Source organism: Triturus cristatus, chromosome 7, assembly GCF_964204655.1.
Source record: "Triturus cristatus chromosome 7, aTriCri1.1, whole genome shotgun sequence".
Classification (NCBI taxonomy): domain Eukaryota; kingdom Metazoa; phylum Chordata; class Amphibia; order Caudata; family Salamandridae; genus Triturus; species Triturus cristatus.
In genome coordinates this window covers 1,700,037,363-1,700,049,982 of record NC_140590.1, presented here as the reverse complement: position 1 = coordinate 1,700,049,982, position 12,620 = coordinate 1,700,037,363, and the positions used below count along the sequence as shown (strand labels likewise).

The window sequence follows — 12,620 nt, the reverse complement described above, 5'->3', positions numbered from 1 at the left end:
ATGTACCTGGATGTTTTGTGAATAATGATTCTAGATTCCCCAGTCGTGACTCTATATTTTTTAATCTTTCTATGATAGGTAGAGTGAACGATCTAATCAGCTTCTCGATACTCTCAAGGTGTGATGTCACTGTGCATAGTTCAGGGAGGAGCAACGGAGGGCGAGACAAGTCAGGAGGAGGAACAACCAGGGAAGGGGAGGGTGTTGCAGCCAAGTCACATGTAGTTAAGTGTGATAATGGAGCCTTTGTCAGTGATACAGTGCTCTCAATTTGTATGGGGCCTTTGCCAAAATCAGTGTGATTAATATTACGAATTGGCAAGTTGCCTAACCTCTTTCTTCTCTTGGGCGGGGGGGGCCTTATAACTTTGGACACCTGTATCCTCCCTGGCTTTTTGATAGTGGTCTTAGCCCTCGGTTCAATTGGAGAAATAACAATATCAATTTCCTTTCCAGAAATAATAGAAGTATTGGGGGAAGACACATTAGTTAAAACTAGTGACGAGTTAAAATTACTGGGTGTGGGATCAATTGTTCTTAACAGCTCTGGGACGTTATCCATGGCTAGCGCCTCCTGCGTCAGGGTAGAAGGGCTTAGCACAATAGAGGACAAAGGCAGAGGAGATATACTGTCCATTAATGTCCTATTTTTCATACACTCTATGGAGCGGCGTCGCTCAACCCTTCGTTCAGCGAGGGTAATCTCCTTGTCCATAGGTATCTTTTTGAAATAGTCTACCAATGTACCTTTGGTTGGAACGCCATGTTTAGCAGGAGAGTTAGTAGCTAAAATAGCAGCCATATTAATACTAACAGTGTGAAGCTGTAGACTCACGATTAGTAGATGTTACGAATAGGGAGTTACCCCAGTCCGGTCTCCTCGTGTCTCTGAGGGCCTCAGAGGGCCCGCTCTTTGCCCGGTCTTCGCCCCGGCTCTCGTCCCGCACGCGTCCCGCTAGCGCGCGAGGACTATATTACGATATTATAGAAGAGGGGGGCGGAGATAGGGGAGGAGTCGGGAAGAGGGCCAGGTGCAGCCGGTGTGGAGCGCGCTCAGCTCCCTGGTCCTCGCAGTCCCGAATGCGTGTATCTCTAGTAGCAGGCTCTCCCCTGCAGCTGGTGAGTTCATACAGCGCTATGGCTCCAGGTTGCGGCGTCCGTTGTAGATGACAGGCCCCAATGTCCAACAGCAGGGAAACGATCCTCGAGCGGCAATCAGTATTGCACATGGAAATGATGTTCATGTACTTCTACATTTTGATGAATATTCCGTGAGTTCCGCTGGCTCTGTAGGCAAACGAAATGAAACCCACCGTAGAAGCGCTCACCAAGCACTCCCACGCTTCAGTCGCTGCGGAGCAATGAGGAGCAGCGAGGAGAAATGTGGACGAAGTGAAAAGGATAGTTCCAAGCGCTATCATAAGCGCACAATCCTACTAGCAGGGAATACCACGGAACAGGTTCAAACCACGCCAAAACCAGGAAACGTTCACGCTCCCCACTAAGGATTATAGCGTCGACGTCGCGGCTTCCAATGGAGTGTTGCTTTTCTCCCCTGATTGTTGAAGTCTGTATCACGGCTTCTCCGGACGGTGTAGAAGGCGGGAAGCAGCCTCTGCAATGTTTGGTTCGACCGAGCCGACTCACAAGACGAGGCGTGCTCGGGAACCGTGCTGCGTACAGTTTCCCAGAGGTAGCGGAGCAAGGGCAATACCCGCGCTGCTCTCGGAAGCGTCTGAAAGTCCGGGAACCAGCTCAACACAGGTTCGTTCGAATGAGAAGCATAATCCTCGCCTCCGTGTCCTTAATAGAGTAATGGTGTATCACTTTTCTCTCCTTTCAATTTGTTAACGCAGAAAGAAGAGGCTGGTTACCCAAAGTACACCGAAAGAAGACAAAGTCCAGCCGGAAGAAAGCGACGTCATCAGCAGAGGATTGCGGTCGCGTGAGTTATAGTTGCCTGCACTAACTATAACGGGGTAATTTCAATGGTTTTTCACGAGTGAAATGTCCAGCTAACTATAACATGTGTGAAACCTATGGTTTTTTAAGTGAATTTGCAAGGTTTTTTAAATGCTAATTCCTAACTATAACGTGTGTGAAACCTATGGTTTTTTCAGTGAATTTGCACGTTTTTTTAAATGCTAAGTTATGTATTCTTTTTTTTTATTTTTTAAGGTTTTTCACCGTGCGTGTACCGTACGCCGGTTTTGCTTCTTTTTGGGCGCAATGATTGGTGAAGCCCCAGTGGGGCTCACAAGGCGGAGCAAGTGCCCGTGCTTACAATCTTACAATCAGTTGTAACTGGTTTCCCCAGCCCTGTGCCACTGCAGACAAAGGGGCTACAGAACAGAACAGAACAGAAGTCCGGAGCCCTGTGGGCTCCACTTGGAAGTCCCGGTCCCCGGAAAAGGACCGGGGACCGGGTTGAAGAGCAGAGTTGCTGAGGCCCCGGTGAAGTGAGGAGAAGGACCGGGTTGGAGAGCGGAGTTGCTGAGGCCCCGGTGAAGTGAGGAGAGGGACTGGGTGAAGAGCAGCATTGCCCCCCAAGGCGGTTGGAGTCCTGAGCAGCCCCGGTGAGTAGGGGCTTAGCGGAGCAGCTTTGGCGCTCTAGGTAGGCACCGGGGTGCCACAGCTGATGTACTTATAGGGTGATTTTGGTTCGCCGCCAGGCTGTGGTAACAAAGTCCTGGAGTGAGGCTTGGGGGCCACATGTTGAGAGTCCCGGAGTGGTGCCAGGCCCCTTTTCTCACAGCTGCCCCGCCGGCCAGTGGGCAGCTGCAACGTGGGAGCCAGTGGTGATGCAAAGCCCCAGAGGGGGCTTCCAGAGTGCAGTTGTTGTCAGCGCTGTTCCGGCCCTCTGTATGTGCCATTCTCTCTACTACCCCATGGCACGGTGGTGCCGGTTTTGGTACTTTTTGGGGCGCAATGATTGGTGAAGCCCCAGTGGGGCTCACGAGGCAGAGTGAGTGCCCGTGCCTACAATCATTTTTACAGCTGCACCGCAGTTAGCAGCAGCTGCACGGTTTAGGCCACTGGTTTTGACACAGCCCCAGTGGAGGACCCAGGAGGCACCATAGTGCCAGCGCCACTATGTCTTTGGGGGCATTTTTGTTCCTTGTGATGAGAGAGGAGTTAGGAACACTCCTGCCCTGCCCCAGCACATTTGTGCACTGTTGGGATCCTGCTGCATTGAGAGCCAGTTGTGACATTTTGGGACAAAGGGCATTTGAGCCCCAGCGACAGGCCAGTTGGCTTGGGGGTCCTGTTGTGCACTGTGAGTTATTGCACACTGTGTTTATGATGGTAATGCCTAATATGATCATTGCATAATGTGTTTATGCTTATGAAGGTTATTGCCACATGTGATGTATGCACCTGGTCAGTGGGCTGTGGTGCACTGCGTTCTAGTGCATAATGTGTTTATGCTGATGCCTACTGTCATGCTATGATGTTTTGGGGTAACACCTATTTGAGTAATGTGTTTATGTTTAGGAGGGTGTCTAATGCTAATAGGATAATGCTTAGGTCATTATGGTACCAGTAGTTACTGGTTGTGCTTAATATTTGTATTTTACTTACCTGTTCTGATGGTTCTGACAGTGGCCGATTGGCCCTGTCAGGTGTAAATAGGACCCCGCGCAAAATTCAGTGAAGACATCACGGACTTCATCACCCCACACGCGCTCCCCTCCAAAGATTACATCCTTCTGGGAGACCTCAACTTTCACCTTGAAAAGACCAACGACCACAACACCTCCACCCTCGTGGACAACCTCGCCAACCTCGGACTTAAACAACTAGTCACTTCCCCCACCCACATCGCAGGTCACACACTCGACCCCATCTTCACATCCAGCAATCATATCTCCTTCTGCCACACTACGGATCTCCTCTGGACCGACCACAGCTGCGTTCACTTCATCTACAACAAGCCGAAACCCATCATCCACTCCCAACCTACCCTGCAAAGAAACTGGAACAAAATCACCACGGACCAAATCTCCGCATCGCTCCTTCGAAACTCCCCAGCCCTCTCTTCTAACGCCAACGAAGCCGCCGCCAACCTCACCCTATGGTTATCCAACACCGCCGACACCTTAGCTCCACTGAAAAAACGTCAAAGCAAACCTGGCAGCAAGAAAGCCTCATGGTTCAACGATGATCTCAAGAAGTCCAAGAAACTCTGCCGCTCCCTTGAAAAGGCCTGGAAAAAAGACCCAACCACCAGCACCAAGGACGCCTTCAAAAGCGCCACCCGCACCCACCACCAACTGATCCGAAAAGCCAAGAAAACAGCTTTCAAGGATCGACTTGACAACAACGCCCACAACAGCAAGGAACTTTTCAACATCGTCAAGGAATTTTCCAATCCCTCGGCCAACTCCAACGACATCACCCCCTCTCAAACCCTCTGCGACTCCCTAGCCTCTTTTTTCCACAACAAGATTGCAGACATCCACAACAGCTTTGACAACCAACCCGGAAACCAACCCACCCTACCATCTGCTGACCACCTTCCCCCCGTGAACACCCTTAACGCTTGGAACCCAATCTCCACTGAGGACACCATCCGCCTGATGAATTCCATCCACTCAGGATCCCCCACAGACCCATGCCAACACCACATCTTCAACAAAGCAGACTCCGTCATAGCACCGCACCTCCGAGACGTCATCAACTGCTCCTTCAACTCCGCTACCTTCCCAGAAGACTGGAAACACGCCGAACTCACTGCCCTTCTGAAAAAACCAACAGCGGACCCCACCGAACTCAAAAATTACCGCCCCATCTCGCTTCTTCCATTCCCGGCCAAAGTCATCGAGAAAGCCGTCAACAACCAGCTCGCCGCTTTCCTCGAAGCCAACAAATCCCTCGACTCCTCACAGTCCGGCTTCCGAGCCAAACACAGCACTGAGACCGCCCTCATCGCAGCAACAGACGACATTCGAACTCTACTGGACAACGGAGACACAGTCGCCCTCATCCTCCTCGACCTCTCTGCAGCATTCGATACAGTCTGCCACAGCACCCTTCTACAACGCCTCAATAACATCGGAATCCAAGGAAAAGCACTTGAATGGATCACCTCGTTCCTCACCGGAAGAACCCAGAGAGTCCGCCTTCCTCCATTCAAGTCCGAGGCCTCTGAAGTCATCTGCGGCGTCCCTCAAGGATCCTCACTCAGCCCCACCCTCTTCAACGTATACATGAGCCCCCTCGCGGCCATCGCACGCCGACACAACCTCAACATCATCTCCTACGCGGACGACACTCAACTAATCCTTTCTCTCACCAATGACCCTAGCACCGCCAAAACTAACCTACACGAAGGAATGAAAGAAGTTGCCGAATGGATGAAACAAAGCCGTCTGAAACTGAACTCAGACAAAACTGAAGTCCTCATCTTAGGTACATCCCCCTCTGCATGGGACGATTCCTGGTGGCCTGAAGCCCTCGGAAAAGCACCCATCCCGACAGACCACGCACGGAACCTAGGCGTCATCCTGGATTCTTCACTCTCAATGAACAGACAAGTCAGCGCCGTATCCTCTTCCTGCTTCAACATTCTTCGCATGCTCAGAAAAACATTTCGCTGGATCCCCCTCGAAACAAGGAAAACAGTTACCCACGCTCTTGTCACGAGCCGACTGGACTACGGAAACACCCTCTACGCGGGTACTACCGCAAAGCTCCAGAAGAAACTCCAACGAATCCAAAACGCATCAGCCAGGCTCATATTAGACATCCCTCGCAACGAACACATCTCTGATCACCTTAAAGACCTCCACTGGCTACCCGTCAATAAGAGGATCACCTTCCGACTGCTTACCCACGCACACAAATCACTCTACGCCATCGGACCAGATTGCCTCAACTCTCGACTGTCCTTCTACACCCCCTCCCGCCAACTACGATCTTCCAGCCAAGCCCTCGCCACTATACCTCGCATCAACAAGACCACCATGGAAGGCAGATCCTTTGCATACCTGGCTGCTAAAACATGGAACTCACTCCCCGCCTACCTTCGCCTCACCCAGAACCACCTAGCGTTCAGAAAGCAGCTTAAAACGTGGATATTTGACAAATAACCCTCCTCCCCTTCCTAAGCGCCTTGAAACCCTCTGGGTACGTAGTGCGCTATACAAATTCTATGACTTGACTTGACTTGACTAGTGGCAGTTGGCACAATGTAAATTATGTGATTACTATCCTAATGTGTTATGAAAATACAAAGGCTATTTTTGATATAACCTTGTGTGGAGTTCCTTTTGTGGTGTGCCTTGGATGTTGTTGCTGTGTGTGTGCGCAAACGCTTTACACATTGCCTCTGAGATAAGCATGACTGCTCGTGCCAAGCTACCAAGGGGGTGAGCAGGGGTTATCTTCAGTGTGTAACTCCCTTGCCCTGACTAGAGTGGTGGTTTCTGTCTGACTTTGGCGCAAGCCCTAGCCAACCAGAAATCCCATTTCTAACACATAACTTTCCATCTTGGGTCACAATGGAATTGGAAAAAACTTTTTGTATCTTCATGGCTTTTCCGAGTCTCGGGGCACTCTTGCCTTCATACACGGGTTTGCGCACTCTCACCCAATCCCCAACAACAAACTCATAGGGCTTTGCTCTCCAAATCTTGTCATACCGTTTCTTGGATTTACTCTGCTTGCACATGACTCTGTCAGCTACTTTACTCACATCACACTCCTCACCCAAACAACACCATTTTTTCTTGAACCACCAAGGGCACCACCGATACGTAGGATTTCTACCCTTCAATATTTTGAAAGGACTGACTTCTGTGCTGGCGTGCGGATTAATTCTGTACATTCACAACTTCTCCCTCAAGATGTCCTTCCAATTACTCCCAGAGTCATGCGCCTCCACAACAAAACCTTTCAAAACATGATTATACCTCTCCACCTGACCATTTTTATGATGTTCATTTAGGGACGTGGTAACATGTTTTATGTCACAGTGTTTAAGAAATACTTCCATGTCATTTGAATTTAACTGCACACCGTTATCAGTAACCAGGGTGGATGGACAACCCTCCCTAGCAAACACTTCCTTAAAAAACTCAATCACGGCACCAGAGGTAGGGTGCGGAACAAACTTGACTTCATGCCACTCAGAGTGGTAGTTCACCAAAACCAAAGCAAAACGGAGATCTACCGGCAAAAAATTGAAAAGTCCAGAAATATCAATAGCTAGCTTCTGCCACAGTAAAACAGGCCACTCCACACTCTTCAAAGGTGGAACATTAACCTTTAGCATCTTTTCACTAGATGCGCACACATCACATTCCCTCACCACTCTGTCAATCATCCGGTCCATGCCCGGCCACCAAAAATGGATTCTCACCAACCATTTCCTAGATGACATTCCTGGATGCTCCTTATGAGCCAACCTAAGAATGACATCATGAACACCGTTCGGAGGAATAGATTTTCCACCTTTAAACAACAAACCATCTTCCACCTCAAGTTCCTCAGCCACTCCCATTCTGGCTTCACTTCACCTCTTTTAGGCTACCCATCCAGCACAAAACTCTTCATCATGTTCCACACTTCACCCCCCTCCTCGCACCATCCCCACAACTCTTCAGAAATGCTAGCAAACTGCCCATCAAAAATATCTCTGTTCCCCGACACCATATCAACTGCACCCACATCAGACGTATCAACAGACTGGCATGGCACCCGGGAAAGACAGTCTGCAGTGACATTCTTCTTCCCTGGCACAAATTCTGCAGTTAAAGTGTACTCCTGGAGCTTGGAAGCCAACCTGGCGATGGGTGCTGTAGAATTCCACCCACCACCAGGAGCCAACATGCTAACTAAAGGTTTATGATCAGTCCTAAGGACAAATCTGCAACCCCACATGTAATTTCTGAGATGTTCTACCGCCCAAACACACACAAGAAGTTCCGTCTCTATAACAGCATACCTGCGCTCAGTTTCATTCAGTGTGAGAAGCAAACGACACGTTCCACTCCTCCTTGCCACACCTCTGAGATAAAATAGCTCCCAGACCATATAAACTGGCATCCACAGTGATTAAACACATTTTACCCATACAAAACGGTTTAAGAGTTACAGCTTTCACACCATCAAACGTAATGCTGTCAAAAGCCAGTTATTGGACATTAGACCAGACAAACGAAGCACTGCGCCTCAACAAGACTCTCAAAGGTTCCATTTTGTTGGCAAAATTGTCAATAAAATTGCTATAATACTCCCACATGCCTGCGAAAGACAATAACTGATCCTTGTTGGTAGGAGCAAGGGGAGACACAATGGCTTCCACATTGGATCTTTTAGGTACCACTCCATCACCCGATAGAGTGTGATCTAAGTACTCCACAGACTTCTTAAACAATTTACATTTCCGTTCCTTGAGAGTGAGACCATAACGTTGCAATCTACCACATACTTCTGTAAGATGCTCCATATGATCATTCTCGTTTTTTGAAAAAATTCAAATATCGTCCAGAAAACATTTTACATAACAATTAATGTTTCTAAAAATGTGGAACATAGCCCCTTGAAAAATGGAAGCTGCTGACGCCAGTCCGAAAGGCATCCTGGTAAATTGATATAAACCTGGTGGGGTGATGAATGCAGTCAACTGTTTGGACTTGTCAGCAAGTTCAATCTGGTGATACGCTGACCTGAGGTTGAGTCGAAAAAATCTTAGCACCCTCCAACATAGAAACCATCTCGTTGACATTGGGAAGAGGGTGACAATCAATGACAATGTTATTATTAAGAGCCCTCAAATCGACACACAGCCTCAATTGTTGACCTGCCTTGCGTGCCAAAACAATGAGAGAAACCCATTCAGCAGATTCATTCTCCTCAATTATACCTTCCCTCACAAGAGCATCCAAAATCCCTCTCAGTTCCTCTCTCACATTTATAGGGACTCCACATAATTCTTTGTTTCACAGGGATAGCATTGTCCTTAAGTCTGATTCTGTGGGAAAAATCACGCAATTTCCCTACATTTTCTGAAAAAACATCCTGAAAACGGCATATCACTTCTTCACCACACGCATTCACATCCACAGACAGCACTTGCGAAGTCTCAGTTACCTCACACAACTGAACAGGATCAACAGCACGTGAATTGAGGATGATACCTAACTTCCACTGGTCTCTCCACCCTAGCACATTGACACCCTTGGCCGCAACATACAACTTGACTTGGGCTTTCCTGTCCTTGAACACTAAATCAACATCCACAAAACCATCCAAATAAATCACAGACCCATCAAAAATCTCAGCTATCACATCCGGTGGAACCAAAGAGCCTAAACTAAAGATACCTTGGAATTTCTCAGTGAAATACTCACGAGAAATAATGATCCAAGGAGACCCCGAATCCACCATTAATGACAAATCTATGTCACCTACGGTTACATTACACCTGGTAAAGGATTGTTTGTTCTGATCTGAAGAAATGGCAACAGCTCCCCTTTGTTGAATGGAAACAACAATACCTTTGTGGGAGTAACATCCACCACTGTACATGCATCCAGACTTATAGGTAGTAGAATCCAACGTGCATGAAACTTTTCCAGCACTTTGACCAGAACCCTTCCTAGAATTTTTACAATCACGGGCGAAATGCCCCATGCCACCATATTTCACGCACTCTCTGTTAATGGCAGGACAACCCCCATATGAAGCTAAATGGGAACCACTCCCGCATTTATAGCATGTTGGAAAAACCACACTCCCACTCTGAAAGGGTGGTGGTGGTCTTCCGGACACACTGTGGTAGCTTGGCTCGAGTGGTCAGGAAACAGGCGCAGTGCTAAGCATACAATATACCCATACAAGAACCATGCGTGCATCCGTTCCAAAAACGACTCTACACCGTAAAAATTATGAAAATATTCTTTCTTTATCTTTTTCTCTTAGTTGCTGATTGGGAAAATAAATAGGTCAATCACAATATACAAGTTTCAATTAGTGCAGGTCAAATAAATATTGGCTGTTTGATGAAATAAATAGGGGTGAACATAAATAACAGGGCCTAAATACAAGTGCAATATATACAGACAATTAAATACTTTGAGGTAATAAATACTGTACCAATAAATATTGTACACCAACAAGTCCGGTGGACCTATAAATATAGTGCAGCAATAAATAGATAAAAACTCAATAAATACAGTATCCCCAATAAATAATTAAAAGTATACAGCAACACTCAGGAATCAGATGACACTTCAATTCTTAAGGGCTGATTTGGCCCAGGCACAGCTTGTAGGGTTGTGGAAGGCTTGAGGGGGGTTCTACTCCCTGGCTGAGGCAAAGGCTGAGGCCTAAAGTGAGGTAGATCAAAGGGGGGAATTCCAATGCCCTGGCTTCCCTTCTCCACACAACCTCTCTAGGTTAGTCCCAGTTCACCCCAGGCACAGTCAGGTGGGTTTCAGCACTTCCCTAGCCCCTTAGAGTAGTCTCTCAGGTCTCCACAGGGCCTAAGGCGCCCTCTACTCCACTTACTGCCCTTTTCTGATGTTCCGACGCCGCTGGAGTCGTGTCGACGCCGTGAGGCGGTTCCGGTTCGGTCTCGGCGGCCTCGGCACAATGTCAGTTCTTTGACGACGCCGGCAGGCGGTTCCGGTCCGATGTCGGTGGCCTCGGTTCGATCTCGACCTCCGATTCGACGGCGTCGGGCAGTCTCTTCACGATGTCGACTTCGGGCGGCTCCGGTCCGATGGCGCTCTCGACTCCGATGACGTCGGCCGGCCTGGCCTCGATGTCGACTTCCGGCGACTCCGGGGTGCGATCCTCACCCCCGACCTCCGGTGCTCCTCCACACAGGTTCCGGGCGACTCCGGAGTGCGATCCTCACTCCCGACCTCCGGTGCTCCTCTACCTCGGTCTCCGACGACTCCGGAGGGCGGACTTCACTCCTCCGATGACGCCGCTCGCTCGACCTCGGTTCACCTCCTTCTCGACCCTTGGTATTCCTCTCGACCTCCGCCGGCGCCCTCTTACGACCTCAGGCGGCTCCGGGTACGACGTCTGCTACCTCAGTCAGCGCCGCTTCTCCACCTCGGGCTCCAGGTCTTCGGCTACTCGACGCCAGGCTCCAGGGAAACCAGTTCTCAGGTCAGAATCTTGCTGCTTTCTTGGTTCTAAGGCCTGTTCCTGCTGTCCAGGTCCTTAGGATGGTTTTCTTCTGACTTCTTCCCACACAGGGCTATAGGCTGGGATCCATCAGTAGGGACAAGTATCAAGGGTGGGTTTATGGACCCCACTCCAGGCACAAGTTTCCACCCCTGCTGCTTCACTCCTTCCTCCTTCACTGTTGTGCTCCTCTCTCTTCACCAGTCAGGTGCCAACTGCCAGCTCCAACTGCCAACTCTCTGACTTAACCTCCCAACATTCTAAACCGCCTCCAACGGTCACAGGGTTCTGGAATCTCCTGGAATGTTCTGGAAGGTGCTGGTAGGTTCCAGTGGATGCTGGTGATGTCACAGGTGGCCACCATTTTGTGCTTCAGGCCCTCAGACAGAAGTTTCAGGGGTAGCAAAAATGGCTCCCTGAATCTGTAGCAACACGAAAAAGTCTGGCGGTTCCCAAAAAAAGGAAAAATTCAAACAGGGTTTGAGGCAAAAGTGGGACAAAATAAATAATGATGAGGAGGGACCACCCAAAGGGCTGACAGGTCTAACACGCGTCCCCCCCAGCTGAAAGTGGGGAGAGCTACCCAACCCCTTGGGAGTTCTCATCACTAAGGCGGAAATACCTTGAGAGACCGTCTGCATTGGCGTGGTCCACTCCAGGCCGATGTTCCACCTGAAAGTCCATTCCCTGTAGGGAAATAGACCACCTCAACAACTTGGGATTCTCCCCCTTCATTTGCATCAGCCAACGAAGGGGTCTGTGGTCGGTCTGAACTAGGAAGTGCGAGCCAAACAGGTATGGCCGCAACTTCTTCAGAGCCCATACCACTGCAAAGGCTTCACGCTCTATTGCACTCCACTTCTGTTCCCTGGGAAGTAGTCTCCTGGATAGGAAGACCACGGGTTGATCCAGACCCTCTTCGTTGAGTTGCGATAACACTGCCCCAATGCCATGTTCTGATGCATCTGTCTGGACAATGAACTTCTTGGAAAAGTCTGGGGCCCTTAAGACCGGGGCCTCGCACATGGCTTTCTTCAATTTCTCAAAGGCTTGCTGACAAGCCTCCGTCCAGACTACCCGTCGAGGTTGTTTCTTGGACGTGAGCTCCGTGAGAGGGGCTACGATGGTACCGTACCCCTTCACGAAGCGGCGGTAATATCCCGTGAGGCCCAAAAATGCTCGGACCTCAGTCTGTGTCTTGGGGGGTTCCCAGGCCATGATGGCCTCGATCTTCGCCTGGAGGGGTTGCACCGCTCCCCTACCCACCAAGTGTCCAAGGTACACTACCGACCCCTGCCCGATCTGGCACTTGCTGGCCTTGATCGTCAATCCAGCTTGTCTCAGGGCCTGGAGAACAGCTTGCAGGTGACGCAAGTGATCCTCCCAGCTGTTACTGAAGACGGCTATGTCATCCAGATAAGCAGCAGAGAAACTCTCCATTCCGGTGAGGATCTGGTTTACCAGGCGCTGAAACG

At 49.5% G+C, this 12,620-nt stretch overlaps 1 protein-coding gene across 1 annotated transcript in view; it reads right to left on the bottom strand.

Moving 5' to 3' along the window:
- LOC146812810 (alpha-2-macroglobulin-like protein 1) overlaps positions 1 to 6,673 on the bottom strand; it is a 630,734-nt gene extending 624,061 nt beyond the window's left edge. Inside the window, exon 1 of the mRNA XM_085615203.1 lies at positions 6,593 to 6,673. Within this exon, the coding sequence (XP_085471329.1) occupies positions 6,593 to 6,673 (81 nt within the window). The remainder of the gene's footprint in view (positions 1 to 6,592) is intronic.
- Positions 6,674 to 12,620: the final 5,947 nt, after the last annotated feature.